Source organism: Xiphophorus maculatus, chromosome 24 (genome assembly GCF_002775205.1).
Source record: "Xiphophorus maculatus strain JP 163 A chromosome 24, X_maculatus-5.0-male, whole genome shotgun sequence".
In the NCBI taxonomy this organism is placed as follows: Eukaryota; Metazoa; Chordata; class Actinopteri; order Cyprinodontiformes; family Poeciliidae; genus Xiphophorus; species Xiphophorus maculatus.
This window is the reverse complement of record NC_036466.1, coordinates 3,035,006-3,055,578: the sequence shown is the minus strand read 5'-3', so window position 1 is coordinate 3,055,578 and position 20,573 is coordinate 3,035,006. Positions and strand designations below refer to the sequence as shown.

At 41.2% G+C, this 20,573-nt stretch overlaps 3 protein-coding genes across 5 annotated transcripts; all 3 read left to right on the top strand.

Annotated features, from left to right (window-relative positions):
* Positions 1–2,726: 2,726 nt before the first annotated feature.
* On the top strand, positions 2,727–6,127 carry pjvk (pejvakin). Of its 3 annotated transcripts, none has more exons than XM_005802544.1 (6): positions 2,727–2,937; positions 3,936–4,131; positions 4,439–4,580; positions 4,676–4,793; positions 5,605–5,675; positions 5,789–6,127. In XM_005802544.1, exons 1-6 carry the CDS (start codon positions 2,727–2,729, stop codon positions 6,125–6,127), a joined length of 1,077 nt encoding a protein of 358 aa, XP_005802601.1. The 3 variants fall into 3 exon arrangements, with proteins under 3 accessions (XP_005802601.1, XP_014325563.1, XP_023184917.1); XM_014470077.1 differs by having other exon boundaries at positions 5,605–5,748; positions 5,826–6,127; XM_023329149.1 differs by lacking the exon at positions 5,605–5,675 and having other exon boundaries at positions 5,826–6,127.
* Positions 6,128–7,643: 1,516 nt separating this feature from the next.
* Positions 7,644–14,798, top strand: LOC102224572 (periodic tryptophan protein 2 homolog). Its single transcript, XM_005802546.3, has 20 exons — positions 7,644–7,799; positions 8,099–8,211; positions 8,582–8,676; positions 9,463–9,562; positions 9,646–9,789; positions 9,865–10,000; positions 10,081–10,316; positions 10,671–10,814; positions 10,897–10,967; positions 11,042–11,178; positions 11,269–11,417; positions 11,500–11,647; positions 11,728–11,878; positions 12,755–12,935; positions 13,024–13,171; positions 13,249–13,357; positions 13,823–14,107; positions 14,193–14,343; positions 14,425–14,499; positions 14,578–14,798. Exons 1-20 carry the CDS (start codon positions 7,782–7,784, stop codon positions 14,729–14,731), a joined length of 2,745 nt encoding a protein of 914 aa, XP_005802603.1. The 5' UTR covers positions 7,644–7,781; the 3' UTR covers positions 14,732–14,798.
* Positions 14,799–15,369: 571 nt separating this feature from the next.
* Positions 15,370–20,214, top strand: eed (embryonic ectoderm development). The gene is made up of 12 exons (XM_005802545.2): positions 15,370–15,520; positions 16,303–16,455; positions 16,549–16,641; positions 17,402–17,467; positions 17,653–17,778; positions 17,879–17,960; positions 18,454–18,545; positions 18,834–18,967; positions 19,044–19,149; positions 19,233–19,391; positions 19,491–19,564; positions 19,691–20,214. Exons 1-12 carry the CDS (start codon positions 15,401–15,403, stop codon positions 19,815–19,817), a joined length of 1,332 nt encoding a protein of 443 aa, XP_005802602.1. The 5' UTR covers positions 15,370–15,400; the 3' UTR covers positions 19,818–20,214.
* The last annotated feature ends 359 nt before the right edge of the window (positions 20,215–20,573 follow it).

Sequence of the window (20,573 nt, the reverse complement as noted above, 5' to 3'; positions counted from 1 at the left end):
TCTTTTTTACCCTTATCGTTCTCCCAGATTGAGTACATTAGACGGTCCACAGTATTTCTGGTTTCTCTGCTTTACTTTCCCTCTTTTGATTGTCATGATAATGTAGACTGGACCTCAAATACTGTGGGAACACCTTCCTGGATTCCTGTGGTTTTCTTTCCTATTCAAGTACCTTCAATAAGGCCTCCTGTTATTACTTCCTGTTTTCCTTCTGGTCTTTCTCCTCCTCTAGAGTAATTTTTGACTTCTCTATCAACTTCGTTCCACCCTACGCCACGTTCCTTCCTTCCAGTTTCATTTTTTGTTCTAAAGTACCAAGATAAAGCCAATAAGTCCCTTCTTTCCAGTATCAAAACATGTCAAGAATACCTGAGAAACGCCCACAATCTCTCTGGGTTCTCCAGGTTCACTGCCTTTCTCACCACTCTACGTTTCTGTGTGGCATACTCTGATATCTTCCTTATTTCTTCCCTGCGTTCAGAGAAGTCTGAGTTCTCTCACAATTCCCCTGGATACTTTGGTTTCTGCCTTCCTTCCGGTTTCCGCTCATATCTGTAGTACCTGGAGAAACTGGACTCTATCCCCACGTACTCTGATTTATCGTCCATCTTCCTACTAAATACTGGTCCTGCCTAAGAAACCCTACAAGAGTACTGGGAGAAAGTCCAGAATTTCTCCAGACTCTATAGTTTCCTCCCGACCTACCACCCCGTTTCCTGTCTAGAACACCTGCAGAAACCCAATACTTACACCGAGTACTCTGGTTTCCCGACATATTTCACAAACACAAGGAACGGTTTTCTGATGAGTTGCAAAAGAGGCTATAGCTTTATTATTACCATGGAAACTTCTAATAAAAACCATAAAACAGAAGGCATCCGGTTCCTTTTTTTGATCCCATACAAAAGTTGCCGTTTTGTGTTTGGCGCCTAAATAGTTGACACTGCTGTTGTAATATGCCTATGAACTTGTAGGGATTCATCTTACTGACCTACATCTGTACACTCCATCTTGAGTGGTTTACAGTGTGTTTGCAGCATCCATCTGATGGGTTTTCCAGGTCAAAGCTCTGCCAAGTCTGTACATCAACCAGGCTGTCAGAGATGTTCCAGAGAAACGAAGCAAACCCAGGAGACGTCAACATCACGATTCCTTCGACTAACGATATTGTACTCTTTCTGGGGGGAGTTTGAGCTTCAAAAGAGTGGGGAGACTGCTTCAAGTGTAACATTTGTCTTAATAGTGGAGGTAAAAGTAGCTTGTTTCCTCTACAGAACAAGACAGGAAGTCTTTCAAGCGCTCCGAAGACAGGTTGATTTCTCATTACTGAAGAGGGGGAACCACCGCGGGACCGGAAAACAACATAAGACAAAAGCTCAACCCTTTGCACATCCGTGATGTTTAGATTTGAACTAAACGCAGCATGGAAACTTTCAAATCTGAGGTCATGAGGGCAAACCTCGATACAACCCGTCTCCCTGATATCCCAGCTACTTCACAGCTTCATCCAATAACTGTACAAGCATCTTCGATGTGTCATTTCCCATTTGCTGAAGTCAAAATTCATCAAATTCTTCAAGCCTGGCATGCTGTGGTGGCGCAGGGGATTAGCACGCCCCATGTTTGGAGGCCTTAGTCCTCGACGCGGATGTCGCGGGTTCGACTCCCGGTCCCGACGACCTTTACCGCATGTCTTCCTCACCCTCCTTCCTGTCTGCCTACTGTAGAAAAAATACAAGCCACTAGCGCCGCAAAAACTCTTCAGAGAAAAAAATTAAAAAAAAAAAATTTTCTTCAAGCCTAAGCTAAGTTTAGCACAACAAAGCAATAGATAGTGATGATTCAAACTGTAATTAGTTTTTATTTCTTAAAATATACTTTTTAACGACTTGCAAGATGTATTTTAACCAAAAGGAGAACATTTTGTATACATGGCAAGCTAATTCTGGCCTCAGTTCCTGTGGTAGGACAACGTGAAGACTTTAAACATACAGGGAGTTATTTCTGGACATGAGACTACATGGCAGCATAACCTCAAGAGCAAAGACTGGCCACTAACTGAGAGTTTCAAACAGTGAACTTCAGCTAAGCAACGGTGCCAACTACCCAGAACAAAAAAACCCCCCAAAAAAACACAGGATTTTAAGGAATCTTAAGAAAAGTTTGCATGGAGGAAAAGCGTGACGTTTGATGGAAGCGTTTTTCTAGTCTGGATAAGAGTGGAAAAAGAAAGTAAAGTATGGAAATACAATGAATGTAACCTTTCTTCCAAATATCCTGTTTAGTCCCCTCTTATTTATTTTAGTCAGATTATGTTTATTAGTAAACCCTTCTGCTTATTGTTCCACTGGAATATTTCAAACACTCAAGTTGTGTTTGTGTCAAAGTCGATAGTTTGAGTTACATTTGATGCTGTATTCTGTTAAACCTTTACTAGAGAAATATGGTGCCTGTCTTAAATGGAAGCCTGTCTTAAAAAAATATAAAATAAATCAAATAAAACTAATCTGTTTTCTGTAGCTGCAGAGCAAAAGGGATCCATCAGGGTGATACGTACCTCCTCCCATATTATCTTACACATCACATGCATTAATTATAATTTCACGAGTCTGAAAGAACACACCCGGATTAGCCACCCGTAGTCAGAGAGTGTTGTGGACCAGCTGATAGAACGTACCAGTGCCATCGTTTTTTGTTTGTGTCTGAATGCTTTTGGGATATTTAAAATGTTTGCTGCGGCCACTAAAAACTTTGTGAAGCAGGTCGGGGACACAGGGAGGCTGATCCCCGTTCCGAGCCTAAGCGAGGCCGACCGCTACCAGCCCCTCAGCCTGGTCACCAGGAAGAGGAAGAGGCATTTCTGGAAGAAGAACAAGTACGCCTCGACGCCGTTCTCGCTGAAAGACATCCTTGTTGGGGAAAAAGAGATCACAGCAGGTGAAGTGCACCGTTTGGTCCAGTGTTGGGTTATTTTAAGGGTTGCCGTGTGTTTAAAACACACATAATTAATATTGGTCAAATTTCTGTTTTCAAGTTCCTTTAAGTCAGAAAAAAAATCGAATCTTAATCAACCGGGAAACTATTAAAGTTAAATATTTTCCAAATGTACATTAGTTTGTGCCTTCTCTTTATGGGGACTTTCAATCTGTTAACTTATGTATTGTGTTTTGTAAAACATATGGACATTTCTAAAACATATTGAAAACATATGAAGGCATGTTTGAAATGAAAACTGAAGACAAAAAAATTTTTTTTCTGCAAACGACCACCTAAAAGCCAGCTTAATAGTCATTAGAGTGCATTTAACAAAGAGACCTTAAAGGGGCATTATTGTGTAAAATTTTATATTTTGAGCTTTACATCATGTCATAAGGGTATTCCCTCATCATAAACATACTTGGAGTGTTGCCTTGATTATTTCATGCTGAGAAATCCTTTAATTTTCCATGGCAACCATTCAAGCTGCGCAAAACACCTGATTAGCTCCTTCAAACTAGCCAGCAGCAATTAGCAACTGCAGTGGAACTGCGTGTCTGTTGAGCTCAATATACGAGTTACTCAGAGCAACGCTGCTAAAAAATATTATTAAAGGGTTAATAAGGCCTGAAGGTGAAGTTTCAGAAAGAGTTAGAGGTTTTAAAGAGACAGAGACCCAATCTCATGGAGTTAAATATGAAAGTCAATTTTCTTTTAAGCCATATTTTATATGCGCAGCATTTTTATTACAACTGAAGGCAACTTAGTTACTTGATTGTGCTGTAACATGGCACCATGTGGATGGAGAGAAAGCCTATAACCACATTTGTCAAATCTGGTTTATATGTTGGCTTTATTATTACAATATGCATTAATACACAAGATTGTTTGACATAACTCTGTAACTATAAATTCACAATTTGGTGCAATCCCAGTATGTTGTTTTTTGTTGTTTTCAGGAGTATCGTCTTATCAACTCTTAAACTACGAGGACAAATCTGACGTAGCTCTCAGCGGTCGCCTAGGTAACCACATAATTAACGACGTGGGGTTCAACGTCAGCGGGTCAGACTCGGTGGCCGTCAAAGCCTCTTTCGGCATTGTGACCAAACACGAACTGGAGGTCCCCACTTTACTCCGCGAACTCAACTCTAGGTACCTTAGAGAAAAACAAAAATATATTTCAAAACCTCTTTTCTCTTTATAATTTCTTCCTTATCTGCTTAAAGGAGATTTCATTTTCTGAATATGAAATTTTGGTTTGATGTTTTTTTTTCCTGATATTCATAGAAACTTCATGTCTGACCTTGTATCTCCTTTTGGTGACTGGAATTTGAGAAGAGGGTTTCCCTGTAAACATGAATTAATTATGCTATTTTACACTGGCTCTCACAAAGGGGGTTACATTTAGGAGTAGAACACTTGCCAGAAAAGTAGGTCTCACATGTTCCTTTCTTTCCAGGAAGGTTGACCTGGATCACTGCCTGGTTCGTCAGTCGAGGGAGAGTGGACGGACTGCTCTATGTGTGGTTGTAGAGAGCATCCGGACAACGCGTCAATGCTCTCTAACCGTCCACGCTGGCATGAGAGGGACTACCATGAGGGTAATCATTTTTAATATATGAAATTTCATTGAAACACTATATATTTCAATATTTTTTTTTAAGCAGAGATAACTCTGCGTTCTATTCTTCTGCAGTTCCAGATTGACGACGGCAGAAACCCCAAAGGTCGAGATAAAGCCATTGTCATTCCGGCTCACACCACCATTGCCTTCAGTATCTGTGAGCTGTTCGTCCGTCTGGACGGTCGGCTTGGTAGGAGTACACCTTGTGTCATGTCTCCTCTCGAAACAAAAAAAATGCACCACATTAACACAACTTGTGAAATTTACCATTCATTTGAATTCTACTTTCAACATGAAAGACCAATTGATCAATTAATTTATGATTAAAACTTGAAGGTGCTTGGGATTGGCAACTTCATGTTCTGCATGTTTTGTCTTGAATTAAAGGCATTTGATCAGGATTTTATTCAAAATATGAGTGGGGCTTCAACAGTGAAATAAAAATATTTAAGTATTTCTCACATTAACGATTAGAGTCCTTCATTTTCCCAACTGATATGTGTTTGTGGACCTCATAATGAATTTATTCAAGACAGATAGTTATTAACTGGGTCTGTTGTCTGTGGACAATCCCACTCAGGATCCATTTTCAATGGTCAGTTCCAATCAGGGCTTGTTCTTCAGCCCATTTTGCCATTGAATATGTAAAATCTGTTTGAATAAGAATTTTGTAAATTCTTTTGAAGGATATTAAGAGGCACAACACATATAAAATGCACCTATTTTACCAAATTTGTTGCATCAAACATCTTGGTGTTCGATGAGGCACCACCCTATTGGATAATTCCATCTTGGGACAATTTCAATTAAATATTCTACCCTTAAAGGGCTCATGAGCAAGTTTGAATATTGTGTAATATCCATAAGAAACAGTATGTATATGTACTAAATTATCTCCAAACTGGAAATGAGAGTTTGCTCTGGAAGTGCATTAGTGCAAGTCTTGAAAACTGTAGTGACAGTTAAATTAAAAAGTTAATTATTATCGCCTTCCTTTCCAGATATTTGTGTTGCTCCAGAGTCTCAGGGGGGCTTTGAGAAGGAACAAATCAGGGAGCAATTGGGCGGCTTCATTGGGCATTTCTCAATGGGACGCCTACGCCGCTTCCTGTCTGGAATTATCTATGGGAACCCCTTCCGAGCAGGTATGATTACATGGTTTATCCACATGAATTTTTGCAACACTTTCAATTTTTGTCTCACAATCAACTCCTGTTCGAAGACGACAGGACATTCGAAGAGCTCACCCAGTCCGACACCTACGTGGATGACATGGTGACTGACTACTACGAGAAAGCTGCCAGCATGACGGACGTATCTACGGCCTACCTGAGGGAAAGCGCTCACACACGAGTCAATCTTTTGAAACACAACATCCCAAAGGGACCATGCGCACTGTGCGGTATGGGAAGTCAACGGCGGGAAACGGTCTACGGGTGTCTGGAATGCTCCACTGGGGGCCAGAAGTATGTCCGACTGCATGTGGTGCCCTGTTTCGATCTTTGGCACAAAACCCTAAGGTGAAAAGGGAAAACTATTGAACTGTGACCAACATCTTTGACACATGTTGCCATTGCCTCAGAAGAAACCAACTATCCCCTTGTGACTTGGCCGATGTATCATTTTCAGTTTATCTTTGGCAATATCCCATTTCCACACGTGTGGCGCCCGTGTATTGTGGCTGCCACCAGATTAAATATTCAGCAAGTGGTGGTGTAAAGGCTAGCAAGGAAACAATGAGAGACCGATTGGGTTCAGTTCCAACTGTGACGTTGGTTTTAGGTTTTTGTTCTCTGTCTCACCAAGCTATAACTTTATTTCCATAAGCATATTCTTGTGAAATAATTGCAATGAATCTTTGATATGCTCAAGTATATTTTAAACTTAACCCTTTCATGCATAAATTATGATCCTTTGTGTCAGAATTTTTTTTCCATTTTTAAAATTTTTTTTCTTAAGGCATAAAAAAGGTAGGAAAATTTTTTTGGAAAAAAAAAAAAAAAAAAAAAAAAAAAAAATATATATATATATATATATATATATATATATATATATTTTATGTGATCAATTGTAATTTTGTCCAAATACAAAGTTGTTATTTGAAAAATACATCAGTAGTATTGTTCCTTAGGGTTATCTGATGTCACAATATTTTTTTTACTTGCAAGAGTCGTCTACAGTAGAAGGAGGGACCAGGTCTGTTCTCATGCTTTTTTGTCTGTCGGCCATATTGTATTTAACAAAAATAATTTCTTGCATTTGCAGCTGATGGCCAGTAGTTGATGGTATATTTTATGATGCATTAGTGTCCACTTCAGTGGTCTGTGTGCATTTATAACATAAAAATCCACAGGAAGCACAAGAAAATGGCTTTTAGATAGCTGTCCACTGTAGTGACCACTATGCATGAAAGGGTTAAGGTTTGGATGTTAATTCTGATAGGACCCACATCAAACTGTAAATCTGTTTTCTCTCCAAAAACATTGTTTTGCTGCTGTGAATTTTATGAATGTGAACTTGTGAAATTTACGCACTCACCTCTTGTGACGCTATAAGAGAACAAGGTGACACTTGTTGGGAGCCTTGCGTTTTCTGTTGCTATATGTAATGGTGTTTGGTTTTTGTCCTGTTGGAAGGTAAAGGTTTGCCTTGGTTTCAAGTCTTTGCAGCTCCTAAAATCTTCCCATCAACTCCGACCAGCTTTACTGTCCCAGCTGAAGAAGAGCATCCCGATGCGGCCGCCGTTGTATTTCTAACGATTCTCTTTCATTAAATATTTGTTTTTGTATTGAGATGAAATTACACACTGGTTGACTGTTTTGATAATTTAGCTGACTTCTGAAGGGGGTTACTCTTATTTAGTCTCTATCAGAGCAAACGGATGTGAATACAAAAACCTGCCACCCTTTTTACAAATTTTTAAAATATAAAAATACATTAAAAACCATGTGTTATTTTCTGTTTAGTGTATTTTGTCGCCGTTCCTCTCTGTCGACAGTGGAGGGCGCTGTTGGATTTTAGCTCCGTCCGAACCGGATGTGTCGTGTGTCAACAAAGAGGACCCACGTGTAGAGGAAGGAGAAGCATGTGTCGTGATATGTTAATAATAAAATTAAAGGGGGTGAATAATACATTTAAGTGAAGATAAATGCATGAGAGTTGAGGATTATTCATTAAGATGAAGTTCGCCTACAGGGTAAGTCCCTCGCGCTGGTCTGTGACGTAGTTTGAGATTTTTAAAGAACGTGGCAACAAAACCGCATTAAAACAAAGTCACATTTAAGACAATTTGTTCAAAATTTGTGCGTTTAATGTATGTTGGGTAGACTATATATATATATAATATTGTTTGGTCGATTTTATGAATAAAAACAAACTAAAACTTGTCTTGTTTTGAGAAAAGACTATATCTAGATACGTTGACAGGTTATGTTTTTCTACTGAAGTTGTACCAGACCGCTCGTCTCTGCACACTCACACGTCTCCTCTCTGTAGTTTTCCAACTTGCTTGGAGCAGTCTATCGTCAGGGGAATTTAAGTTTCTCCAAAGACGGGAACGCTGTGATCAGTCCCGTTGGAAACAGAGTCTCAGTCTTCGACCTGAAAAAGTAAGTCTCGGAGGAATAATCCAGCAGAGATGGGCGCAACAATTCACATTTCATACAATGTGTGTGTTGTAGTCTCCATATTTACCATCTGACCTCTGTGTGTTTTAAAATCCACTGTGAACGTTCATATTTATACTGGTCAAAACACACTGATGTTAATGCCGATTCCTTGAAAATGGCACTGAACTGACTGAAAATTTGACATTTGAATTGGGAAAACTGGAACTTTGGCTTTAAAACTATTAAGAAAGCTGTTATTATTAGCTCACAATTTTGACAATATATGCTATTCATTTGGAACCAAAAAACCTGATGTATTTCTGTAAGATATTAATATGTATATGTCTTTTTAAAATGTTTTGTTTTTCAGTAATACATCCGAGACGTTACCTATTTCAACAACCAAAAATATAACATGTGTGGGTGTGTCTCCTGATGGCAGTTTGGCCGTAGTGGTCGATGAAGGTAAAGACTTTCATTTGTCTTGATTTGTGTGATCGTTTTAGTAACAGATGTAACCAGTGGAAACATTCCTGGTTTTTGGAGTTGGTGGAAAGTCATTTTTAAATGTTTTCACTTTGTGATATGTATCCAGTTGCAATTGGGGAAAGAAACAAGCAAAAAGTAACGACGTAAGAAAATGTGATCAGAATGTACTCCAGCTACAGAGGTAGCTCTGGATAACCTGAGCCAGTCTATTTATAGTAGGATTATCAATTGAAGTCACGCTGCATCCACACCTATTGCACCGCGTATGTCACCAGCAGAAAGAAAGCAAGAATTTGTAATTAATGATTTTGTAGTTATTATTAAACTATTATTAAACAATAAAATTCCTTTTTTTTTTTAAATAAAAATTTACAGTTTTAGGTTAACCGTATTCTGGCGCCCTTGCTCACCAAGCACCCCATCTCTCTGGGGCATTTATTTCCTCATCATTTATGTACTCACCTACATGTAACAACTTTGGTTAATTGAGATGTATCTCATTCACAAATATTAGCTAGCATAACTTTTCTCTTCACGCTGTGATGAGAGAAGTTATGCTAGCTGACAGCATGCTAGCTGATGTTAAAACGGGAGATCGTCCCATTCTACTGGTATAGCCTTTAGGAACCAGCAGCTCCTTTGCATCTTTTTAGCTAAACGTCGAAAGAGTTGGGGGAAAAAGATGGGCCGTACACCTTGCATTTTAACAACAATGGGTTCGCTTTCTGGATCTGCTGTAAGTTTTTGTTTGACGCCAAACAGACGGTGCTGCGCTGCTGGTCAGTCTCATCACACGAGCTGTCCTTCATCACTTCCACTTCCACAAGCCTGTCAGCAGCATCCGCTTCTCACCAGACGGCAGGTTAGGATCTTTTCACATCTAATCAGATGATTCTTTCCTAACCTTCACAGTATTTTAAAAGTTAATCTGCTCTGGCTTCTCAGAAAGTTTGTCGTGACAAAGGAGAACGTGGCGCTGCTCTACCACGCCCCTGGGAAGCAGCGAGAGTTTAACGCCTTTGTTTTGGACAAGAGCTACTACGGCCCGTATGACGAAACCACGTGCATCGACTGGACCGACGACTCCAAGTGAGTGCGAGAGTGTGGGAGAGAGAGAAAGATAACTTTGTGAACAGAAGTCATGGTTGGGACGTTTTCCTTCAGGTGCTTCGTGGTGGGAAGCAAAGACATGTCCACATGGGTGTTCGGAGCGGAGCGCTGGGCTAACCTCATCTACTACTCCCTGGGTGGACACAAGGACATCATCGTGGGTTGTTTCTTTGAGAAGGACAGCTTGGATGTACGTTTCCTTCCTTTTTAAAAAAAAAGTTTGCCAACACAGATTTCTGGTAACACGTCCGCGATTTGTGTTTTGCTCAGCTTTACACGGTGAGCCAGGATGGGGCGCTGTGCGTCTGGGAGAGCGACACTCAGCTGGACGGCCTCGTTCTGAAAAAAAGCTCCGCCAACCCCGGGCCACAGAGACAAGAGGGGGACGAGGAGGAAGAGGACGAGGACAGGGTGGAGGGAGAGGAAGCAGAAGTGATTCGGGGGAAAACTGAACCCCCGAAAGACAAGAAAGAGGTCAAAAATGTTCGATACAAACACAGGAGCAAGTAAGTCCTCTTTTTTGTCAAATAGATATTTGGTTTCTGTTGTTGAAGACAGACCATGTTACACCATTAGAATGTAGAGATGCACCAATCTGATATTAATATCTATCGATACCAATACTGTTTGTCTGTATCGGTATCGGACGATGCTAAACCTCAGATATTGGTATCAGTATCGGAAGTGAAAAAAGTGTATCGGTTCAGCCCCATCATTATGATTTACATTACATTTTATCCCATTAAAATGTGTGAACCGTGTATACTAAAACAGAAGGTATATCTAAATAGACCTGACGTAACAACTCCTTCAACTCCTTTTTCTTCAGAAACTGACCACTTTGCTTTTTGCATTTTCAGACACTTCTTCAACAAGGAGGGAGAGTTCAACAACCTGACCGCCGCTGCCTACCATAAACCCACCCACATCCTGGTGACGGGGTTTGCATCTGGGATATTTCACCTGCACGAACTCCCGGAGTTTAACCTGATACACTCGCTAAGGTGGTTACTGTGATTGTATGGCACCTTAATAGGAATAGGAAACACTTTGAGATTTTCTTGCTGATTTCTGTCCCTCTTGCAGCATTTCAGACCAAAGAATCGCCTCGGTGGCTGTAAACAGCTCCGGAGACTGGATTGCTTTCGGATGTTCTCGTCAGTTAAACTTCCTGTTTCTATGTAAGTAGTTTTTATGGCTGCGAAGGTGTAAAACATAACCATGGTTTCAGGGATGGGTCAGCTGCTGGTGTGGGAGTGGCAGAGCGAATCCTACGTCTTCAAGCAGCAGGGTCACTTCAACAACATGGCCTCGCTGGCTTACTCTCCAGACGGGCAGTACATCGTGACAGGAGGGGATGATGGGAAAGTGAGTCCGGAGGAAGTCTAGAGTGCAAATTTGTCCGCTAAAAATCTCAGTCAAACTTGCTAATTGGACGTTCATGGGTTACTTCTTCAGGTTAAAGTGTGGAACACCAACAGCGGGCTCTGCTTCGTCACCTTCACCGAGCACACCAGCAGCGTCACCAACGTCACCTTCACCTCCAGCGGCTTCGTCATCGTCAGCGCTTCTCTGGACGGCACCGTCCGGGCGTACGACCTGCACAGGTGGGCTCCTCGCTCCGGGGCTCCGCTTAGGGGAAGCAAACGAGAAAAAGGACTCGAGGACGGCGGGCTTTGTGTTTTACAGGTACCGAAACTTCAGGACGTTCACGTCTCCTCGGCCCGCGCAGTTCTCATCGCTGGCCGTAGATGTCAGCGGAGAGCTGGTGAGCGCAGGAGCTCAGGATTCCTTCGAGATCTTTCTCTGGTCCATGCAGACGGGCAGACTGCTGGAGGTAGGGACAAGTCTGTGCAGCTTCTCTTGTAGTGTTTCCAGACTGGTTAAAGGTGAGATTCCCTGTCTTTGGATGACCAGGTCCTCGGAGGACACGAGGGTCCAGTTAGCTCCCTGTGTTTTAGTCCTGTTCAGTCCATCCTGGCCAGCGCGTCCTGGGACCGAACCATCCGCCTGTGGGACATGTTGGACAGCTGGCAGGTCAAAGAAACACTCCTCCTCACATCCGACGGTACGTTCCCAGAAAATGGAGAAATCTGGGAAGGGCACCCGGTTGAAAACAATGAAAAAAATGTATTGGAGATAAATTAGAATGATAGAACATTTATAGCCTTATTACAGAAGTAGAAAGTAGAAGGTTTTAAATAAAACATAGAGAATCATCAAATGTTGAGGGAAAAATGACGGAATATCATGTTACAGACAAAATGCGTGTTATTCTTCTCATATGTTTTCCAAAAATGGAAAATATACTGGAATTACTCCCAACAGATTTAAGGGGTTTATTTTATAATCAATCACATTTCTATGTTACGTTCTAGAATTGCCGAACATCGAGGAAAAATTAGAAAATCACGCAATGTCAAGGAATTTGTGGGATAAGTCTGTGTTTAATTAAAAAATATAATATCCTGTTTTGAAATTGGTTTTGCAGTTTGAAAACGGAAATGATGTAATCACCCCCTGTTTTAGGAGAAATTGTAGAATTATGTAGCATTAAGGAAACCAAAGGAATCATTTTATTTGGCCAAATTACCATACATGCAGAAATTATGTTTGTGTAGAAGGAAATCTTGAGGGAAGAACATTTGAATATGTTTTAGATGGAATCTTCAGCTATTCAAAAACTGCTATGAGAGAAAAAAAGATGCAACTTTCAAGCTAAATAATTCTGCGATCACCTAAAGTTGAGGGGAAAAAAATGGAATCAGGCGATTCTACAGATTGTAACCACATAAAATAGGGGTAAAGATGAAGTAGTCAGGTTTTTTTTTCTTTTCCTCTAAATTGTTTTTACTTTTCTGTCTTAAACCACATGCTGATGTGAATTGTTGATTTTCCTTAGGTTATGTAACCTGGCTGTGTTTTTGTGGCCTTTTCTCGTCAGGTCTGTGTGTGACGTATCGCCCTGACGGTCAGGAATTGGCCGTGGCCACTCTGAATGGAGAAATCTCTTTCTGGAACCCCCAAACCGCCGCGCAGACCGGATCCATAACCGGGCGCCACGATCTGGAGACGGGCCGCAAGGAGACGGATAAAATCACAGCCAAGCAGTCTGCCAAAGGAAAGTGAGTTAAAATGTCAAATAAAACTAGCTGCATGTCTGTTTATGTAGGGTTTGTTTGGGTTTTTTAACTCTGGTTGCTTGTGGTTCAGGTCTTTCACGGCGCTGTGTTACTCTGCCGACGGGGAATCTATTCTGGCAGGAGGCCACTCAAAGTTTGTCTGCATCTACAACGTCAAGGAGCAGATGCTCTTGAAGAAGTTTGAGATCTCCTGCAACCTGTCCTTTGATGCCATGGAGGTAAAACGAAGCATTCATTCACAGCTGCACAGAGCGGAGGCCTTATGCATGATTGCGACTGTTCGCTTCACCTCCAGGAGTTCCTGGACAGACGGAAGATGACGGAGTTCGGCAGCCTGGCTCTGGTGGACGAAGGTGCCGGAGACGGAGACGGGGTTGATATTAGCCTGCCTGGAGTCCGGAGAGGTACCGGTCCAGTCCAAACATTCAGGATTTTTATATCTGTACACCCAGATGTTGTCTAGACTGTCTGCTGAAAATGAATCTTTTTCAACCAGTATGCATTTCATCCATCCTCCCTCCCTGAAAACCTGAACCCTGTAACAAACTACCTGAAAACCTGAGCTTTTGAACAACTCCTCCCTGAAAATCTGAATTCTGCATTAAACTCTGTGAAAACTTGAGGTTTGGAACAAATTCTGTGAGACCCAGAGCTCTGGAACAAATTCCATGAATACATGAACTCTGGAACGAACTGTCTGCTCCTATAAGTCAGGACTGAAAACATTTCTGCGGCTGCAACATAAAGGTGTATCAGGTCATTTTATCACACCTATGTGTTTTTAAATGACCCATTTTGATATCTTTCCGTTTCTGTTTACCCTGATTTTAACTTTTGAATAAGTGGGTGAATTTTGTGTGCTCTGAAAGGCGACATGAGTTCCCGTCACTTCAAGCCGGAGATTCGAGTCAGCTCTCTGCGGTTTTCTCCAACCGGGCGCAGCTGGGCGGCCACCACCACCGAGGGCCTCCTGGTCTACTCCCTGGACGGATCCCTGGTCTTTGACCCGTACGACCTCGACCTGGATGTGACGCCGGCCAGCATTCGCAAGCAGCTCCGACTCCAGGATTGGGCGTCGGCCATCGTCCTGGCGTTCAGGCTCAACGAAACCGCGCTCAAGCAGGAAGTGCTGGAAGCGGTGCCGCACGAGCAGAGTAGGTGTGAAGCTGACGTTTGTCGGGTTCGCAGCCTGGAGATGTTTTTGAATCGTATACCTCCATGGTTACGTTTGTGTTCCAGTCCCGGTGGTTTGTGGATCTCTACCCGACGTTTACGTGGAGAAGCTGCTGGGCTTTGTGGCTACCTGCTTGGAGAAGTCGAGCCACCTGCAGTTCTACATGACCTGGGCCCAGAACCTGCTCATGCTGCACGGCCAGAAACTTAAGAACAGGTAACAACAGATTCCCCGACTCATTCCACTCATTCTCACACTTTCCACCGGTGATAACGCTGGGATTTCAACGGTTTTCAGGTCTGCATCCATCCTCCCAACACTGCAGTCACTGCAGAAGAGCATCCAGAGACACTCTGACAGTCTGTCCAAGCTGTAAGTCTCCGGATTTTTCTCGTATTTCCGTTCCTACTGAAATCAAATCGAATTGTTCAAAGTATTTTCTCCTCACAGGTGTGACTTCAACATGTACAACATCCGCTACGCTGCAGCGCTCTCAAAGCAGAAGGGCATAAAGAGGCCTATGAAGGAAGAAGAGGAGCCTGATGAAATGACGTCTGAGGAGATGAGCGAGGCTTCTTTAGAGGAGTCAGACATGATGCTGTAGTAATATTGACATTTCATGTTAAAAGATGATTTTTCTAACAAATAAATAAATAAAATGAAAGAAATTGTCTGATCGTCTCTGTGGCTTTTGATCTTTTTTTAATCCAATTGGATAAATTTTTTACCCAGGTTCTGATATTATTTATTCACAAAACGTATTTACTACTATGAAGGAGAATTATTGCCAAGCTAAGGAAATAAAAATGATAAAATTACAAGAATAAAGTAGCAAAATTATGAGAATAAAGTCGTTTGAAAATAAAGTAGAAATGATACAAGAATAAAATCGTAGCATTAAGAAACTAGCCATTTATTCTCATAATATGACTTTATTCTCATAACTATTCTCGTATTATTACGACTTTATTCTCGTAATATTACAACAGTAATACACTTTATTCTCCTAAAATGTTTCTCTTCTCATTACAACCTTATTCTCTTAATATGACTTTACTCTTATTGTATTTTTTTCCTTATTGTGGCCTTAATGCTCCGTCGTAAACAACAGAATTCAAGCTGACTGTTTTTTTAATTTCTTAAACAATGTACGAGTCGGTGAAAAATTAAGCAAACCACGGGACAGTGTTTCCCACTCCTTGCCGACTGGTGGCGGCAGAGCCACCGACACTAAAACAGGTAGGAAACGAAGAAGAAGAAGCTCGAAGCTGTAATGAGAGAAAACAAGAGCATGACTGAGTCCCCATCTCAAGCGGGAAAAGAAATGCCGGCGAAAAAACAGAAACTGAGCAGTGATGAGAACAGTAACCCTGACATGTCAGGAGACGAGAACGTAAGCGCTGAAATCATATATGTTCGTCTATATGAATGTACTCGGTTATAAAGGTTGTTTTTGGCGGGTTGGCTCCGTACGAACAGGCGACCGGAAAGCTAAAGATGTTAGCTTGGAGCATCTTTGTCCACTTGCAGCTGAACTGGTCGTGTTTTCCGCAACACAGGCAGCTGAGCGTGCAGAGTCAGCTTTGTTAGAACATTAATAGGGTTCCCACACAGTCGGTAACAGTATAGGGTTTGATTTTAGTGTTTACACGGACTGGATGCGTAGAGGGGAAAAAATGTAGCAGCTCCTTTCTGCATGCTGTTACTCAGTCATGATAGAGTAATTCGCTCTTCAAGTTGGTTCATTTACAAAGTCTGCTCGGTGGTGCTTTGGTGTGTATTTCGTCTCTTTTGTGGTATTTTTTCCTTATTTCTTTTTTCTGTTTGCTCTCTTTTATCCTTCCTTATTTGCTTCCATCCTTCTTTGATTTCTTTTCCTTCCCCCTGTTTCATCCCTCTTACAGCTGCCCTCTCCATCTCTTTTAATTTCATTTTTCCAATCCTTCATCTTCCCAACTTATTCCTGTTTGCTTCCATTTGTTCCTCCTTCTGTTTTTTCCAGGTTTTATGTAAAAAAAAAAAGAAAAAAAAAGACTTCAATAGAAGTATCTGGCACACATTCATGGTAAACTTATGTATTTAATGGTGTACAAAAGAAAACAACTAAGAAATTTGATAACATGGATCTGGAGAAGCATATAAAATTAAACAGATATTGTCTCCCCCCCCACCCAGGACGACGCGGTCAGCGTTGAAAGCGGGACCAACACGGAGCGTCCAGACACTCCCACTAACACAGCCAACGCTCCGGGCAGGAAGAGCTGGGGGAAGGGCAAGTGGAAGTCCAAGAAGTGTAGATATTCTTTCAAATGCGTCAACAGTCTGCGGGTGAGAAGCTCCACCGCATCTTAAGCTTGTTCGTAGTTTGTGTCGAACACGGCAGCGGGGGCGTCACGTTGGTCCGTTTGCTTTTTCCCTCAGGAGGACCACGGCCAGCCGCTGTTTGGAGTCCAGTTTAACTGGCACAGTAAGGAGGGAGACCCTCTGGTGTTCGCCACAGTTGGCAGTAACAGGGTACGTCTTCACTTAGCAAGGAAAACAAACCACTTTCCTCTGTTTTGTTGTGGGAATGTTACGTCATCATCCATCCTCTCATCATGTATCCATCATCTAGTCGTGCTTCCATCCATCATTCTGTCGTCATTAATTCATCCGTTCGTCCTAGTGACGGTCAGATGAAGCTTCGTGACGCACTGAAGCTTTAAATCCAGTTGCTCTACTGCGACACCAAGTGGACAATACATGTAAAACAGGCAGAAAGGATTAGGATGTGATGTGTGAAGCTTTAAATTGAATAAAAGAATGCTGTTTGGGATAAATGACAAACATACATTCTGAATACAGTCATAATATTGCCTTAATCTGTCTTTATGGATCAAAAGGAAACGTGGGAACTAATAGGACAGATGGCTGTAATGTGAATGGTGTTACTTTGTTACCATGATTGTTACAAAGTAAACCAAAAGATGTGTTCCACTATATGTAAATATCTGTTTTCAACTGTATCTGTGAATCCATCCATCACTGCACACATGTATGCATCGATCCAAATGTGCTCCCACTGATTCAAATTGGAGTCTTGATTTTTTGTCAGAAATATTCATAAATTCCTATTGAACATCTGTATGAGTGCTTTTAAAAAAATGAGCTAAATGTCTCTGTCCAAACTTTAATCACATTCTTTTATGACAAAAACCTAAGATTTGCCTCCCTAAATCTCCTTTATGAGTTTATTTGCCCCTACTTGAACTATTTCTATCTTTTCCTCCACCAGGTCACTCTGTATGAATGTCACTCTCAGGGGGAAATCAGACTTCTGCAGTCCTATGTTGATGCGGATGTATCCTTCGGACCAATGAATACTGACTTAAACATTTGTACGTTTGTTTCTAAACCTGTGGCGACCTTTCTGCTTATTGGTGCCCCCAAAACAGTTTAATCAGCCCTGATCACATGCTGGAGAGCTGAAGAGAGCAGGTAGAAATGTCTTTGCTTTTCTTTGACGGGGAAAAAAAAAAAAAAAAGGCAGACGAGAACTTCTACACGTGCGCCTGGACCTACGACACAAACACGAGTCACCCCCTGTTGGCCGTGGCTGGGTCTCGCGGCATCATCCGGGTAATCAACCACATATCGATGCAGTGCATCAAGGTACGGTCTTCTTCTACGTCCTGTAATCCTGCTGAAATTGAGGAAGGGTGAAGCTTTATCACGTTGAGGTGAACTTTGTCACGTTTCTGTCCGTATCCAGCATTACGTAGGTCATGGGAACGCCATCAATGAGCTCAAGTTTCATCCAAGAGATCCAAATCTCCTCCTGTCTGTCAGTAAAGGTAAGCTGAGCCATTTGAGCTCCGGCTTGCTTCCAGAAAACTTTAAAAACGACCCAGATGAGTCGGAAGCATTCATATGTTCTTTGATGGCTTTTCATAAATGACATTTGCAGGTTAACACCAAGGGACAGCTGAGTTTTTATAAGCATGTGACTGTCAGGCGCTCCTGTAAATCTCATAAAGCAGCTGAGCTGACAGTAATTCATACAAACAGCAGTAAAGTTTAATTTTTAATCATCGTTGTAGTTTAGTTTTAAGGTAGAAAATGGAAGCAGTATGCTCCTACACGATGGCTCTTCGTTAACAATGTTAGTGTTTTGGAGCATTTTGTGGTTATGAAGTGAAGCTTCGTGTTTTGCAAACTTGGTTCCCCATTTTGAGGAAACTACCTATCATGATTATTGCTCTGATCTATGTAGAAATTGAAAAAAATAGCAAAAAATATTTTGTACCTTTTTAAGTAGATAGATAATGTTGTCGTCTTTTTCAATAGATCACGCCCTCCGTCTGTGGAACATACAGACGGACACATTAGTTGCCATATTTGGAGGCGTGGAGGGCCACCGAGACGAAGTCCTGAGTGCTGTAAGTAAAGCAGCAATCACTAGAATGTTATTGTTACATCTAAAAAAAAAAAGAAAATACATACTGTATGTTGTATGATGAAAAAACATGCTAAAACTAGCATGTTAGATATGCTAGTCCCACATAAACTTAGCATATTTTATGTAAGCTCGCTCACAAATGAATGATGGCATTTGTAAGCTATCTAACAAATGTCAGCTTAGGATTTGTAAGCTAGCGTTACAAATGCTAGCATTACAAATGCCATCATTCACACAATAATTCAAATAAATCTGCGTCCTCTGGTAGGATTTTGACCTGCTGGGTGAAAAGATCATGTCATGTGGGATGGATCACTCACTGAAGCTCTGGAGAATCAACTCGGAGCGGATGCAAAAAGCCATCCGTGGCTCATATGAGTACAACCCCACAAAGACGAACCGGTAAAGCGTCAGCTTGATCAATTGTCGTTTCAAAATGTTAACCTATGAGATTTGTTGACACAGATCTTCTCTTCAGCCCTTTTGTGTCACAGAAAATTCACTTTCCAGACTTTTCAACACGAGACATCCACAGAAACTACGTGGACTGTGTGAGGTGGCTTGGAGATTTGATTCTTTCTAAGGCAGGAGAGGTTTTATACAGAGGATAAAGGTTTTGGTTTTTATTAAAGGCCATAGGTGGTTGAGAATATTTTTCTCTCTGCAGTCTTGTGAAAACGCCATTGTGTGTTGGAAGCCGGGAAAGATGGAGGACGACATCGACCATATTAAGCCAAACGAATCCAACGTCACAATTCTGGGACGTTTCGATTACAGCCAGTGTGACATTTGGTACATGCGCTTCTCTATGGACTTTTGGCAGAAGGTCTCAACCCTTATTCTTAAGTTACCGTGTCATGTTTAGCAGAGTTTGAGGGTGATGGAGGAGAAAAGTAATGATGGCTGTTGTGACTGTGATCTCCAGATGCTTGCTTTGGGAAACCAGGTGGGAAAACTTTATGTTTGGGACCTGGAAGTGGAAGATCCACACAAAGCAAAGTAAGTGAGAGAGAATTTGAATTCTGATTGTAACCCCGTTACGTTCTAAACTTTAGTAATTGGTATAAATCAGAGGATTTTTATGACGTTTTAAGAGAAAGTTGATTGGCCTCGTTTCCACTTCAGGTGCACCACACTGACGCTTCCCAAATGCACCTCGGCTATCCGGCAAACCAGCTTCAGCCGCGACAGCAGCATCCTGATCGCCGTGTGCGACGACGCCTCCATCTGGCGCTGGGACCGTCAGCGCTGAGCCGTCATGGCAACACACAAAAACCCATCTGATGTTTCACAGAAACACTGCAAAAAACCCCCAAACAAAATATGTTCATTCCCAACAGGATGTTTTATTTTAATCAGTCAAGATTTGGGCTTATACAATTAAAAGAAAAAAGTTAATTTAATTTCCTTAGTGTGCCTTTATGTCATTGTTTGCATCCTCTTTTAGTGAAATAAAACACCAGCGTTTCAGGAGGATCTGCACCGACTATTCCACATAAACTCACTAAAGCAGTGTCTCTGTGCTGCCATGTATCTATTTTAATGTGATTTAAAGCTGGTCGTCTTCAAACAAAGTTTTTTTTTTGTTTTTAAATGTTTTGTCTTTGAAATCTCACTTGATTTCAGTCAGTAAAATGGTTTTAAATATCTGAAGTGTCAAGTTTTTTTGGAGGCTGGGGGATGATTTGTTATTAAGTTTAGAATATTAAAAGAAATACCAACACAAAGGTTCACAAAATGTTCAAATGGTTTACTTTTTAAAAATAATTTGAATTTGTTTTTTCATTAATATATTAAGTAAGGTAAAATTGGATAATATATGTAATTTACTTTGTCTTTGAGTATTTTTATTTTTTATTTTTGCATAACTTTGGATATATTTAAAGTTTTCAGAAAGTTTATATTTTTCTGCAGTCATCCTCTATATTTGAGTTTGTGGAGCTTGTTTGCTAACGAGTAGCAACAGTTGACCACACTCAACCAATTTTTCCTTTATTATTTATAGAAC